This window comes from Danio rerio, chromosome 13, assembly GCF_052040795.2.
Source record: "Danio rerio strain M-AB ecotype USA chromosome 13, GRCz13ab, whole genome shotgun sequence".
In the NCBI taxonomy this organism is placed as follows: Eukaryota; Metazoa; Chordata; class Actinopteri; order Cypriniformes; family Danionidae; genus Danio; species Danio rerio.
In genome coordinates this window covers 9,104,178-9,120,849 of record NC_141033.1, presented here as the reverse complement: position 1 = coordinate 9,120,849, position 16,672 = coordinate 9,104,178, and the positions used below count along the sequence as shown (strand labels likewise).

The following is a 16,672-nucleotide window of genomic DNA, read 5'->3' as shown; positions in this document are numbered from 1 at the left end:
TCTCGTTATGTGGTGGAACAGAGTTAGATTTCTTTCTTGATGACACACAAAAACAGCAACACAGGCGGCATGACATCACTAAGTTGCAGAATCTGGTTAAATTCTGGCAAAATAGAACACGAAAGCAGCTTGAAGCGGAAAGCGCGAGTATGTGGTAAAGTCTAGATAGGATACAGCTGTGGATACGCACATCAATATAGCATCATTTTTGTGACACTGAATAATTACGTTAAATTATGGTTACAACCATATCTGATCTACAGTAGCAACAACCCGAGTATGTCTGCTGTCTGGAGGTATTATAAAGTTGATGATGACAACATTGCCATAGCAAACTGAGATACAGTCGTATCAGATCAGGTTTCAGTATTGGTAGGTACTTAAAATCAAATGACTCGGACTGTGGGGCAAAAAAAATAAATAATCGGGACATCCCTGTTTTTAATCATGAAATTTAAAGGTTCATTCTAATACACTGAATTATTACCCAATTATTATTATAACCTGTGTTAACAAAAGTAGCACTATTACTCTGACAATTGCAAAACTTTGAGTCAGTAAGATTGTTTTTAAAATTAAAGAGATTCATATTTTTGTTCAGAAAGGACACGTTCCATTTATAAAAAACAGATTACAAATTATTCCTATATCTAAATGTGAAGAAAAATTTTATAGTTTTCAATAATAACAATATTAAGCACCCCTAACTAAACATTCAACGGTCAACAGTGCAAATAATATAAAGAACAATTTTATCAATGAACACCAGTGGTGTTTGCTAAGGAAAACAGTACAATAAAAGGATTTCTGTAGGATCAGATCGCACTGAACATTGATATGTAAGAAACTGTGCTTTCATCACAGGAAGAAGTTACATTTTTGGAGTGTATGAAAACATAAAACAGTTGCTTTAAAATGTGAAGCATTTGCCACAATAATAATATTTTTGCTGCATTGTGATTACATAAATTAAAACTTGGTGAGTATAGACATGACCCCAACTGCTTAAATATTTAATGCTAAACCGTAACAAAACTTTCTGAGTACATTTAAACATGCATTGACACAAAAATGGCTTGTTCGGATGCAGGGATGGTTAAGAACTGGTCTGTGACAGTATGATGGCGTGCTGTCTGGCATTAAATCTTGTGCATTAAGTTTATGTGGCTATCCGACCCTATTGTGCTATAAGCCTCTTATAGTGTGCTTTCTGTATTCAGCACTATGCCAACAGATGTGCCCTAATCTCTTTCAACAGTTAAGTATCCATTTGATTGATAGTGTTGTGAGCGTACATTGCATTGTGTTAAAAGTATATCTAGAATTTTAATACCTATTAGTGTCTAAATCTCAACTCAATCTAGTACTTACTGATACATCCAGTACAAAATTATTAAAGCAAATCAACAATTCAGATTTATGCTTCTCTTGGGTCCTAGTTTCAACTAGACAACAATTAACATTCTTTATATACATAACATTAAATGGATTCAGTCTCTCTATAAACCTGTTAAAATTAAATTCTATGTCTATAAGAGAAATGTTTGCTTTATTTTTTGATTCAATCTGATTGTTGTGTACATATTGCGAGTTTCTCTCACCCAGTGCAGGTGGTTGATGCACACTTTTGCTGCAAGCAGAGGTGGTATGGGGTCCTGTGGTCTCATTGCCGCACACTCTTTAAGGACTGCCACTGCATCCTCATTCTGAAAAATATCAGACATGACGTTTTAATTTGTATACACTGTACATGGACAATGACAATATTTAGATTCTCTTCATATAAAAATGTATATCTGCATTAATATACAGATTAACATCAAGGCTTTTTATTCATAAAAATAAAAACTTATGCACGTATGTAATTCCTAGATTAACATTGCTAAGTTTAATTAATTAAGTTTAAAATGCCATCTTACAGTAAGTACTTTAATATTTTTTATTACTAGCCGTTTATTACTTTATTAACTGTGCCTTTTCGGAATAAGCACTGTGCTACATCCGAAAAGTTGCACTATTATGTCTTACATTTTCCTTTTCAAAACCTGTTTGAACACATTTTAATCTGCTTTTTAATTATTTTTAATTCTTTGTTGTTTTGATTTTCTTGTTTCTTTAATTCTCGTTTATTTAAAGCAGTTTTAGTTACCATTGTATGTGAAATGTGCTATATAAATAAACTTGCCTTGCCTTACTAAAAACTAGACTGACATGCTCTGTGTATATGTAACAGAAGCCAGCTAGTGAAGGTCATGGTCTTTAGGCTCCTTGTTAGAGCAACCAACTATCATGCAGTTCGGTTCCAGCTCGGAACGGGTTGAGTGGTGTAGGACCGGCTGGGTTACATTGGTGCCATGACCCAGATAGGAGTGAGATTTAGGGGGGGTTAATGTAGCGGAGGCCAGAAAGTAAAGTGCTGTGCACTCACTCCTCTGACCTCTAAAGATGCTCTAGCCACAGATACTAGAGTCCATGGTCTTTGTCAGAGCAATTGGCTTCCATACGGAGAGTCACCGGTTCGATCCCAGCTCAGAGAGGGTGGGTGGTGTAGGACTAATGGGGTTATACATACACACTTATATGATGGGCAGGGCCAGATGGAATCTGCGGACATTTTTTGCTATTTCTGCGGAGAATTTTGGAAAAATCTGCGGATTTCTGTGGAATTATTTTGGGAGTATCCAGCGGAGTATTATAACTAAAACCTTAATATATTAAATAAAAAGCAATAAAATACTGAATAAAAACTAAATAAATTCAGATTTAATATAATTCAGAATTAATAATGGGCTAAAAATCTGCAGAAATCTGCGGAAATCTGTGGAAAATCTGTGGAAAATCTGCGGAATTCAACGCGAGCAGATTCCGTGTGGTGCTAATGATGGGATATATAAAAAAACTCTGTGATGGTGCCTGCATTTATCAAGCTATAAACATTCCCTGTCCCCTAAACAAAACAAATGAGTCTTGTTAAGTATAGTTTCATCCATACTCGAGATTGGTCTTGCTTTTAACACAGTGAGCATGCACTTAGGGGAGCAATGCGGGGTTAGGTGCTTTGCTCAGCAGGGTATCAAAGATGGAGAGAGTGTGTTTTATTCACTCCTAATTAGCACTGGGCATTTAATCGAAAAGTAATCAGTAATCAGAACATGACATTCAGAACCTACAATCGTTCAAACTTTTCCAGGTCAATTTTTTCATTTACTTTCACTACTGCATGTGGAGTCACGTGACCTCGCTCTGTTAAGGCTGATTTATACTTCTGCATTGAGCGTACACATATGGCCTGCAGTCTTCGCACGGTCGCATACCTGCACACCTCTCAAAAAATGCAACTACATGTTGCACGTTTGCACCACATTGACAAAGATTGGAAGCTGCGCCAGAGATGCCTTGAGACGGGATGTTTATTAATTATTTACATTAAAATGTTTACAAAGGATTCAAGAAATGCACTGTTAAGCGTAATATTTACAGAATACACAAGAGCTGCTTTATTTAAAAAAGATACTGATTATTTTCTACTTTTAATATGAAACACATTGAAAATAATTCATTTTGTTTCCGAAAGTGCAAATTATTTATTTTCCGTTTTTATAGAAAAAAGTGACTGTTTGTTTTAGCATCGTGTGTTTTAATTTCAGTTGTTCAGCGTTGATGATCAATAAATAATCATAGATAGTAAATAGTCTAAATTAACTCTCATGAAAATACCAACTCTCATGTTCTTACTAATGGCATCTCCCTTTGGTATGAGAATAGCAGTGTGTCTGACAAGAACACCATTAAAAGGGTCATAAAGTCAGCTGAAAGGTCTGTTGGAGTCAAAATGACATCTATCGAGGAACTTTATCAACGACGTTGTCTGTCTAGGCCACAGGTGTCAAACTCAGTTCCAAAAGGGCCGCAGCTCTGCACAGTTTAGTTCCAACCCTAATTAAACACACCTGATCAAACTAATTGAGTCCTTCGGGCTTGTTTGAAACCTACTGGTAAGTGTGTTGGAGCAGGGTTGGAACTAAACTGTGCAGGACTTCGGCCCTCCAGGAATTGAGTTTGACACCCCTGGTCTAGGGCAACTAACATTTTAGGGGATCCAACCCACCCTGGTCATAGCCTGCTCTCACTCATGCCATCAGGCAGGCGTTACAGACGCCTGAGGTGCAAATCAGTGCGGTTTCGGGAAAGTTTTTATCCTGTCATTATAAGACTTTTGAATAATACCATTTCTTAAGCATTGTTGATAGCTAGTGTTAAATAATAAATCAATAAATTTGTTAAACTAGCATACATTGTTAATATTACAACAAATGGCCAAATAGGTATTTAAGTATTAAGTTATTCTATATTTTTAAAAAAATAGGTTATATAATTATATTTTTATGGAATTATAAAAGCTTTTTTTATCATGTTAGGATTTTATAGTGTTTGTATAATGATGTTTTTTATGTTGTTGTTGGGTCTGTTGCAGCGTAATTTCGTTCTGCATTACAATTCTATTGTGATGTGTTGAATGACATAAATAAAGGAAACTGGAAACTAGTGTATGGTTCATTATTTTTTTTTTAATCAAAAAATGCACCCTTCATTCAAAAAACCGTTGTAATATGTGGGCATGTTTACTGTACAAAAGAAATGTCAGTGAACTATAAAGGCAAAAATAAATAAATAAATAAAATAATCGTTTATTAATCATAATCAAGTTAAAATATTCAATTAATCGAGATTTTGATTTTAGGCCAAATCGCCCAGCCCTACTCTCTATCTACACTTCCTGCCAGGAACTGCACTTGCAACCTTTTGATTAATCCAACATCCGAACCATTGGGCCACAACTGTCCCTAAATAATACTGCAATACTGGCTTATGAAAAGACGTATGGTTGAGAGTCCACCAAAGTGCTATTACACAGCTGAAAATACCAACCCTCATCCAAATACACACAGCCGTGAGCATTCCAGAGCACTTCTGTTGGATGCAGCTTGCTCTTTAAAAAAACTGTCACTACCTCATTAAGGACCCCCTAAAATGCTGGTCAATTATGAAAGAGAAATCAAGGCAATGCAAAGAATCTCAAACCAAATGGCATCTAGTTCAAGACTGAGTCTGCAACTGCTCACCAGTTCAACACTAAACAGGATAAGGATTTATCTTGACATCTTGATGTTTAAGAGAATTTGAACTGAAAGACCAGGAAAACCACATGTGTATCAAGATTAAATTAACCCCCCTAAAAGTAAAAAAATAAATAAATAAATAAAAACTATATATATATCCAATAGGTTACCTTCTGTATCTGTAGGTCTCAGTCCAATGTGAGAAAATTCATTCATTCATTCATTTTTCTCGGGCTTAGTCCCTTACTTCACAGGGGTCACCACAGTGGAATGAACTGCCAACTATTCTGGCATATGTTTAGCAGCGGACACCGTTTCAGCCACAATCCATTACTGGGAAACACCCATACACTTACAGAATTCACACACACTCATACACTACAGCCAATTTAGTTCATCCAATTCACTTACAGTACAGCGCATGTCTTTGAACTATGGAGGAAATCGGAGCATCCCAGAAGAAAACCCGAGCAAACACAGGGACAAACTCCACACAGAAATGCCAACTGGCCCAGCCAGGACGATAACATTAACTAGTATTATCAGCTGAAACCTGACCCGAACCCAAGAGCACTAGTATAGTATAGCCACAACTAAAATTCCTAACCAGTTAAACTCTGCTGTTATTTTGGGATTTCCGCCTGTATTTCCGCCTACCCAAATTTAAAAGCTTCCCGAATCCACATGCAGAGGTGTAAATGCAAAAATTAGGTATCATTTTAAAGAAAACCCTTTGAGTTTTCATAAAACACTATTTACTAAGTGTTTAAAATAACTATTTATGTTGTCCGTGTTATAATAAACACTTAAAAAAAGAGGCGCCTTTTCTATTTTTTTTTTTTAAACTCAAATTTGAAAGTCTACATTTTAGGTTCTGTGTGGTCTAGGGTGCTGTAACTAATTTTGGTGGTTCCTGCACATGTCTGTAATCATAGGAAAAAAGAAAAATGTCTCTACCATAATCTATGCAAAAGTTATTGCATTCAAACTGATGAGAGGTGCTATACAAGCCACAGGGACCAACCATTGTTTTCATATTTCACTATTCTTTTGTTTGATCAAACATAATTCACTGTGTTTGGACCACATTAGACATATAAAAGGATTCCTTATGCACATAACCTCAAAAACAGAGGAAAAATGGCCCTGAAGCACACAGCATAAGGTAAGAGATGACAGCTGTCTGTGCTATCTGGGGCTGCATATTGATCATAAATGTATTGTTTTTACTTCTGCGCCATGGAAACATCGTGATTCATTTGGCAACTGTTTGATATGGGAATATAATTCAGTAAAAAGAACACTAGAACCGTATGAGCACCGGCAGGAGCTTTCATTTGAGCTATAACTTGTACATGTGTCATATGAAAAATATGAAAATGAACCAATGTAAAATACCCAGCTCAGGTATCCAAAATACTGTGTATTTAGGTGTAAATAACTTTTGTACAGTAGAATAAAAACCAAAGTGATGCATATGTGCATACAATATAGATTCTGCGCTTTCAAACGAAACCACTTAAGGGGGTCTGGTGCAATGCTAGCCCTTTAAATCTTAAAGCGAATGTCGATGACGTCACGGTTACCGCGTCCGCGGAGTTTAACTGGTTTAAACGTGAAATGGTGAAGATTTTATTTATGAAAAAAAAAAAACATTTAGAAGTGATTCTGTATGTTTGATCTCTACTGTATATATGTGTACGGTGTGCATTTACTGTATAAGTACATATAATAGCATCTCTAATCTGCTACATGTGACTAAAAGCATTACCATTTAGTTATCATGATTTGTCCTAAAGCTGCTTTAGAACGATAATAAATTTGATTTTGACCTTGAATACTTACATTTTATTAAACATCAGATCTTATTTAACAGAATCAAAAACACAGCCAGTCATAGCAACAAATGACTAATAAATCAATAGAAGCATAATGATGTCGGCAATCTCACCTTCCCACTTGCCATTAATGACAAGCCAAGCTGATACCAAAGATGAAACTCATTATAGGAGAACTTCATGGCCCGCTCCAAACACTGATGACAAAAAATAACACATCGCAGTCAGAAAGAAACTCTGAATCAGGGATTCAGCTTTCCAAGAAGCACATCAGAAGAAACAGAGCTAAATGATAATGCGTTGTTCAGCATTACTCAGTTTTTCTAGGAAGGATCTTGTTTCAGCCCTGATACGGGATTGTGTGTATCCTGTACACATACCCTCATGGCACATGCATGACAAAGTGCGCTTAAATTTAATGAGAAAGGGATTTACATTCGACATGCAAGCAGACATGACTTGGAAATACTGAGTAAAAGCAGTGTAATGTGGGTTACCAGTGAAATGACATGGAATCAGTTGAAACGAACCTACTAAAAGCACTGAGATCAGATTCACCTGGGAACGTCTCTGAGTAAACGCTCACCATCACACAATGGCTCAACTACTGAAACAACCTGAAGGACAGGGCGGAGGAGAAAGGGCTAATCACCCATACAACTGGGAGAAGGGGAAAGAGAGATTGAAAGATTGAAAAAGGCAACTTGTAGCAAAGAAGGCGAAAGAAGCTACTACGTAAAATACAGGTCGCTTCCAGTTCTCTTTTGCCAAACATTAGGTCAATACAGATCTGTGCTGACTCATCTAACCTCTGACAGCATGGAGTACTGCCCTCTCCTGCCCATGCCGATGCTCAGCAGATCATAAACAGAGGAGGCATCCTGCATGCTGCTCTCTCTCGCCTCCCGGTGCTCCGGTGTGCGGCTGATCACTGCCTCACCACTGGCCTACAGGGGACAACAAAGATTTATATGAAAACTGTTTCCTAAATGTTCCAGTGATGCAGATATTTAACTAATTCATAGAAATGTCAAGAATTACATTGACTTTCAGTTAGCAAAATATCTATACGAGATGCAAGACCTGTGTCAAAGGGATCATTCACTATAAAATACATATTTTAAAATACCTCAAATTGTTCTAAATATTGTATAGTGTTATTTGGCTAATTGAAAAGAAAAGAGAGATTTAATTGATTAAACAAATGTCTGTCATTTAGTTTGATCTGTTTAAGGTTGATTTAGATCAGGGGTGCCCAAACTTTTTCATATGGGGGGCCAAAAGTGAAGTTTATTCATAAACTAATTTCGAGAGGATCACGTGCTTATGATTTATCACGGCCGGTCTCGCATTTGCTAATCACTATCTTACAATCATATGAGCCCTAAGCTACTATAAATAGCCACAGTTTTCAGTTCACTTTATCTTGGTTTGGAAGAAACCCCCCTCCTCCCCTATTCTCCTCCTTTACCTCTGATTGGGCGGCACGGCGGCCCAGTGGTCAGCACTGTGAGCCCCACAGCAAGAACACTGCCAGCCCTGGTTCCACAGGACCTGGGGTGTTTCTGTGAGGAGTTTGTATGTTCTCCCCGTGTCCGCGTGGGTTTTCCCCGGTTTCCTCCCACCATCCAAAGACATTCAACATACATAACAATCAAGCTTTGTCTAATCCCATGTGTTCCCTTAGCTACCACAGCAGGGGAGTTCTGAGATCCACCGAGCTCAGGCTCCCCTCTTGCTCTGCCAACGGGAGGAAGCCCCAGGCTCGAGGAGCCCTTGAGCTCGGGGCTCTCTCCCGGGACAGCATGCCAAACAAGCTTTTATAAATCATCAGCTAAGTGTGAACTCTTGAAACCAAATATCATGGAGAGACGTTGGCCGAAGGTAAATATAACAAAATGTTTTACATGAATGTGGCCATAGGTAGTTTCCTAATTTATTTCAAAATAAACAGAAAACATTGCTTTAAATTGTATTAACTAATGCAGTATAATTTTTTAAATGACAAATTATTATAATAAAAACATAAAATCACATTTATGACAATGCTGAAAACAGTAGTCAAGCAGAATCTGCCTTTCCTTTCAGTCGCTCACTGATATCTCTGCATTGTCTTCTGTTCGTTGGGTGACTATGTGATTTTAGGAAAAAATCTGATTCATTTAAAACATTTTATTACAGTTAGTTTTTTTGTAACTTAGCAATAAAACAAACAAAATGTTACATTAGTTAAGAAAATACAGTCTCTTAACCATCATTCTCATTCTCTTCTTAGATGGGATGAAGGGCCAAATAAAAGGTTACCTAGTTTGGCCATCTCTGCTTTAGATAAATGTATTTGACAAACAAATACAATACTATAAAGATTGCATTTGTTTGTCATATACATTTATCTAAAGCAGGGGTCACCAAACTTGTTCCTGAAAGGCCGGTGTCCTGACGATTTTAGCTCCAACTCTAATCAAACACACCTGAACAAGCGAATCAAGATCTTACTAGATATACTTGAAACACCCAGGCAGGTGTGTTAAGGCAAGTTGGAGCTAAACACTGGAGGGACACCGGCCCTCCAGGACCGAGATTGGTGACCCCTGATCTAAAGCATATTTTTTGTCCGTTATTTACAAAAAAAAATGTAAATGTAAAAAATAATTACAAAGAAATTAATTAATTAAATTAGACATTTTAATGTAGAAAGACTGAACTAGTACTTTATTGCAAATGTATCTTTATTTAAAATGTATATTTTCTGTTAAAATTAATAATAATAATAATATATATATATATATATATATATATATATATATATATATATATATATATATATATATATATATATATATATATATATATAATTCAGAAAAATTTTATTTGAGTTTATGGAATTTGGAAACTTGAACATATGGAATGAATATCTGAATTTACTGAATGAAACTTGAATGGAATACTCAAATTTTCCTAAATGCCATTTCATAGTGTGTGTGTATAGCCCGTGGGTAGCACGATCGCTGGTTCAAGCCCCGGCTGGATCAGTTGGCGTTTTTGTGTGGACTTTGCATGTTCTCCCCATGTTGGTGTGGGTTTCCTCCGGGTGCTCTGGTTTCCCCCACAAGTCCAAAAACATGTGGTTTAGGTGAATTGGGTAGGCTAAATTGTCCATAGTGTATGTGTGTAATGAGTGTGTACGGATGTTTCCCAGTGATGGGTTGCAGCTGGAAGGCCATCCGCTGCGTAAAACATATGCTGGATAAGTTGGTGGTTCATTCCACTGTGGTGACCGCACCACACTTAATTAAATATGCTGTATTCATCATCCTGTGGCATCCAAATTAATTTGGATTCATTAGGACAATTTAAAAGTCACTTTAGAACTTTATAAATATGAATAAGAGGAGCGTTCTTAAAAAAAATACCTCCTGTATTCCACCAAACAAATTACAGCACATGGGTTTGCAATAATAAGTAAATTATATGGAAATTATACAGCATTCCATATATATTTCTGCAATAGTTCTAAATATGCAGTTAATGTAAAGAGAGGTCACAACAAACCATGTTGAAGCAGAAAGGAAGAACGTAAAAATGTCTCACCATTGATTCTGTGATGAGGAGAACCAGCACCGCCTCTTCAACCACGTCCTTTGGACAGAAAGCTCTGCAGTGTGGCAACAGGAAAAGGAAAAAACACATCACAAAGGTGTGTGTGAGTGTGCCAGTCTCTAGTTACACATATCAATTCTGTAACAGAGCTCTCTAGACTTACACTACCATCCTCAGAGCTGTTTCTTTACTTTAGTTTTACAGGTTGTTTTTGGTATTCTGAACAACTTTTACTTTCTTTCCAGACACGGCTTTCTCTTCTCCCTTCAGTCCACCTCAAGCCTTCATCTTACTTCCTTCTATATCACCTACATTTTTTGACAGAGCATGGTTTGGAAGCTGTACCATAAATGCTGAACTGGGGCGTTCCTTTCATCTGTCATCATCTCTATATAGACATTCCCCCTAAATGTCTCTCCATCTCTTTTACATCTCTCCTGCATTTTTTCTTTCACTGTTTGGCTTCTGCAGACTCACAGGTACAGTTACAGTATGTTTTATTCACAACACAGCATTCCGCCGTGTCCTGAATATCAAATCAGGCAAACAAACCCCAGCACTGCCCTCTGCTCGCCTCTTTGTTCGCTTCTCTCTGATTCTAATGATCGATCTGTATTGTCAAGTATAGCTAAAAACAGTACAATATAATGATACCAGTGAGATTTACAGTACATTTAACTGTTAAACTTAACTATTAACATGCTTGCTTGACAAAAATATGGCCATTTAACTGAATGCTTTGTCTGCTATTTCACAACATCCAAAGAAAACCTTAGCAAGTAACATACAATAGGGCATGACTGTGATGTGCTAAAACATGCTAGAAATATGTAAAACATGTTAACAACATGTAAACCATGCTAGCAATGTTAAATAAGCTTGAAAAAGCAATGTGCTAAAACTTGTTACAACATGCTAGAATGTTGTAACAAGTTTTAAAAGTATAGAAACATACATACCTGTATTCTACATGTCAACAACAGAGGCCTACCAGCCTGATCTCACGAGAAAACGTAAGTATTTTACGTTTTGCCAGTTTAGTGGCTAATTCGTACGAATTCGTACAAGTTCAGTCGTACGAAATGGTACGATTTTAAAAAGGAGGCGTGGCACCTGATCCCACCCCTAACCCCAACCGTCATTGGGGGATAAGCAAATCGTACTAAATTGTACGAATTAGATCGTACGAATTCATACGAATTAGCCACTAAATGAAAAAGTTACGAATTGCCGTGAGATTGTGTTGGGCCTACGGGTATTTTAAAAATAAATTTTTTGTAAAGTTTTAAGCAATTATTTAGATCTGACAAGAAATAAACTAAATTTGTTTTGCCCTTTCTGGGTTTTTGAAGCTCTCTGAGTAAAATGACGCAGATAGCACACATACAGTGGGTACAAAAAAATGTTCACTCTTTGTTATATTGCAGCCATTTGCTAGAGTTCAAGTTCATTTTTCCCCCATTAATGCACACACCACCCCATATTGACAGAAAAACACAGAGTTGTGGACATTTTAGCAGATTTATTAAAATAGAAAAACTGAAATATCACATGGTCCTAAGTTTTCAGGCCCTTTGCTGTGACACTCATTTATTTAACTTAGGTGCTGTCCATTTCTTCTGATCATGCTTGAGATGGTTCTACACCTTCATTTGATACCAGCTGTGTTTGATTGGACTTGGTTAGGAAAGCCACACACCTGTCTATATAAGACCCTACAGCTCACAATGCATGTCAGAGCAAATGTCAGAGCAAATGAGAATCATGAGGTCAAAGGAACTGCCCGAAGAACTCAGAGACAGAAATCCCGCCAAGGTTACAAAAAAAATCTGCTGCACTTCCTAAGAGCACAGTGGCCTACATAATCCTTTAAGGTGCTATGTGTAAGTTTTTGACTTTTCTAAAGCATGAAAATACCATAATATGTTTGCAGATATTTCAGAAACATGCTAAGTGAACATTCTTGTTTATCTGAAAAACACGGCTGAAGTCAGATATTCTGCATTGAAAATGTGTTTCCTTATCGGAATGCTGTCTTTATTTTGGTTCTTTTAACCTGCCCAATGCCAGTTTAGCCAATTATGTTTCAGCACCCCTGAGTTGCCTTGGTGGAAAACCACATATTTCATTCATTCATTCATTCATTCATTCATTTATTCAAAAAGGCTCTTAAAGCATGTGTCCGTGACTGAAATGCGATCTCCGGTGGACAGTAGCAGACTCCAAAATGAGATGCAGATTCAGAGTTTCACATGAGGTTATTAATTAGCAACAAATCTAAATATTACGAGCATAAATATTAAGTGAGCAGGTTACATTGTAACCCTGTATCCTAACAACATGCTACATGATGAGATTTGCAATGATAAACTATTTGGCTCTTTGCACAAGGCGAAACATGACAGAAATGTAAATACAGCCATTCAGAAGCACAGAATATGCACTCACTCACGAAAGGGTGAGGTTTATAATCTAATTAATACATATTAAACCTCTTAAACATTATTAAATGTAGATGCTGAATCACTGATGTGTGTTGTTTTGCATTATTTCTCAGTTCTAAAGTCCAATATCAAGTGGTTTATTTCATTTTCAAGATCTGAGGTGAACTATCTGCTGCTGCTTTCAGTAGTATGGCAATGAATGTCATGTAAAATGGCATTCAAGCTCACATTATTAGCATTTAACACTGAATAAAGCACATGAGGTGTACAAGAGGTGATCATGTTAGTTTTCTGTTGTTCCGCAAGATATAGAAGCTGTTTCTAATATATCAGTTTGAGGTGCTGGTTAGAACAAAAAACATTTAATATAGAAAATATTCCTTCTATCGCGTGCTGCTGCTTTTATTTAGAACAAGACTTAAATCAGCCTTTAGGCTCAATAGCCAGACTCGCTCCATCAATCTGGCAACCTGCGCTTGCGTTTGTTTTGATCCAGAAATGTAAGTTCTAGTTCAAAAGCTGGGTATCAAACATACATACTGCACCTTAAAGACATTAGGGGCGACCAGAACCCATCAGGCCAAACTGAGTTATCAGGGAAGAAGAGCCTTGGTGAGAGAGGTAAAGAAGAACCCAAAGATCACTGTGGCTGAGCTTAAAAGATGCAGTCTGGAGATAGGAAAAAGCTGTAGAAAGTCAACCATCACTGCAGCCCTCTACCAGTTTGGGCTTTATGGCAGAGTGACCCACCTAAAGCCTCTCCTCAGTGCAAGACACATGAAAGCGCACATGGAGTTTGCCAAAAAAAAACACCTGGTCTGATGAGACCAAGATAAATCTTTTTGATCTTAATTCTAAGTGATATGTGGGAGAAAAACAGGCACTACTACCTGTCCGATACAGTCCCAACAGTGAAGCATGGTGGTGTCCTGGATGAATCCCGTCTCCAGAGGGCTCAAGACCTCAGACTGGGCCAAAGGTTTACCTTCCAACAATACAATGACCCTAAGCACAAAGCTAAAATAATGAAGGAGTGGCTTCACAACAACTCTGTGACTGATCTTCAATGGCCCAGCCAGAGCCCTGACTTAAATCCAATTGAGCATATCTGGAGAAACCTAAAAATGGCTGTCCACCAACATTTACCATCCAACCTGACAGAACTGGAGAGGATCTGCAAGGAGGAATGGCAGAGGCTTCCCAAATCCACGTGCGAAAACTTAGCATCTTTCCCAAAAAGACTCATGGCTGTATTAGACCAAAAGGGTGCTTCTACTATATACCGGGCAAAGAGTCTGAATACTTAGGACCATGTGATATTTCAGCTTCCCTTTTTAATAAATCTGCAAAAATGTCAACAATTCAGTATTTTTCTATCAATACGGAGTGCTGTTTAAATGCAATATAAATATAATAGAAAAAAGAGTGAAAAATTTAAGGGGCTCTGAATATATTCCATACCCACTGTATATCTCCAAGGCATATGTGGAGTGTTTGCTCTAAAAAACAAGCTGTGTACAAAGTTCTGTACAAAATTATCTTTAAGACATATTCTACATGATTATAACAGCACAGGACAGACAGGAGACATCTAATTAAACTTATACAATTTAGACAATTATGTCAAGATTTGTGCTTTTAATTTGTAATTGTGTCAAAATAGCTTTCATCATACAGATTTATTATAAAAGAGAAAAATAGACTAAATAAGAGGCTGACCCCTCAGTGCTGTAGCGCTGTGGTGGTTTGGACGAGGGGTAGATGGCATCTTTCGGATGTGTGGCTCCTTCTTTCTTCAGCCATCCAGGTGGTGGGGGAGAAAGTGGACCCCAGTAAGCGTCCTCACACACTGAACCCAGTAACACCTCTGCAAGCCTGCGTGCGACCGTCTAAACAGCATGACACAACGGGAAACAACACCAACAAGTCAGTGTGTGTTTGTGATAATCAAAAATCTCATTTATACAAAGATCTAACCTTGCGAAAACTCTGAGATCCCCGACTCTCCACAGCCCTCAAGACTCGCCGCAGCTGGTGTGTACCCTGAGCCAAGTGACTAACACACATGCATGGAAAATAATTGATGAAAAGCAAACAAAAATAAGATCATGAGAGAGCGAGACAACACTGATCATTTTTATATCACATCTAAATGAGATTGTGTCTCTTATTAAAAAGAGAGCAGATGAAAATTAGATATTATAATCATTCTAATGGCAAAGTTTAGAATAATTCCACTGTATGTTCCTTATATTGTGTACCACAGCACAAAGGTTTGGTAAGACTTTCAGTAAGATTAAATAAATCAATAATTGAAGTATCCTTAAAAATGCAGAACAGTTTCAACTGATAACACAACATTAAGCAACAATAATGTGAAATATTACAACAAAAATATAGCATTAAATATATTAGAATGATTTCTGAGTTACATCTCTGAACTATGTGGAATTGCATGAATCAGAGAAAAGAGAAGTGCAACTGAGAAGACTAAAAATCACTAGATGACCAGAAACCTGCCAAATTTCATTATAAGATTCAATGCACATCTAATATATTTTACAGGCTTAAGGTGTACAAAAATTCCTTACATAAAATTCTGTAACCTACACTATGGGTCAAAAGTTTGGGCTAAGTTTTTTTTTTTTTTTTAACGATTTAAGGTAATTATTCTGTTCATCAAAGCGGCATTTATTAAGTGTAAAAAAAAAGTTCAATTGTTTAATATTAATTGAAATTTTAAAAAGCTGCTTTCATGTTGTATGTAGTTTTAAAATAAATTATTACTCCAGTCATTGTTGCTTTTATTTCTATTACCATTTAATATCAATAATAATAATAATAATAATAATGGGCGATGCAGTGGCGCAGTAGGTAATGCTGTCGCCTCACAGCAAGAAGGTTGCTGGTTCGAGCCTCGGCTCAGTTGGTGTTTCTGTGTGGAGTTTGCATGTTCTCCCTGTGTTCGTGTGGGTTTCCTCCGGGTGCTCCGGTTTCCCCCACAGTCCAAAGACATGCGGTACAGGTGAATTGGGTAGGCTAAATTGTCCGTAGTGTATGAGTGTGTGTGGATGTTTCCCAAAGATGGGTTGAGGCTAGAAGGGCATCCGCTGCGTAAAAATGTGCTGGATAAGTTGATGGTTCATTCCACTGTGGTGACCCCGGATTAATAAAGGGACTAAACTGAAAAGAAAATGAATAAATGAGTAATAATAATAATAATAATAATAATAATAATGAAAACTAATATCCGAGTGATCATGTGACTCTGAAGGCTGGAGTAATAAAGCTGAAAATGTATCTTTAAAATCACTGGAATAAATTATTAAATTAAATGATAAACTACTTTTGAACAGTTATTTTATAGTGTAATAACATTTCACAATTTTACAATTTGTACTGTATTTTTGCTGAAATAAATGCAGCCTTGGTGAGCAGGATTAGCTTATTTTAAACCATTTAAGAATTGTATTAACCTTAAACTTTTGACCGGTAGTTTATATATTTTTACTTTTCTGTTTTACATTAACGTATCCCTTGTACACTGTACAAAATCAAAACATCCGCTGAAATAAACTGCTGTAAAAATGCATCAGATAAATATTTTTTTCAGAAATCCTTTAATGAACCTCAGTCCTGACCAAAACTACTAAATGCTTTTAAAAATTAC

At 36.9% G+C, this 16,672-nt stretch overlaps 1 protein-coding gene across 6 annotated transcripts in view; it reads right to left on the bottom strand.

The window, feature by feature from the left end:
- The window catches only part of ttc7a (tetratricopeptide repeat domain 7A), a 65,628-nt gene that overhangs the window by 30,270 nt on the left and 18,686 nt on the right, over positions 1–16,672 (bottom strand). For 4 of the 6 annotated variants that reach the window (XM_087278021.1, XM_087278022.1, NM_001442645.1 and 1 more), the window contains 6 exon segments: positions 14,980–15,058; positions 14,722–14,891; positions 10,550–10,613; positions 7,768–7,905; positions 7,072–7,155; positions 1,602–1,706 (listed from right to left, as the gene is read on the bottom strand). In XM_087278021.1, the coding sequence (XP_087134147.1) occupies positions 1,602–1,706; positions 7,072–7,155; positions 7,768–7,905; positions 10,550–10,613; positions 14,722–14,891; positions 14,980–15,058 (640 nt within the window). 6 annotated transcript variants of the gene reach the window in all.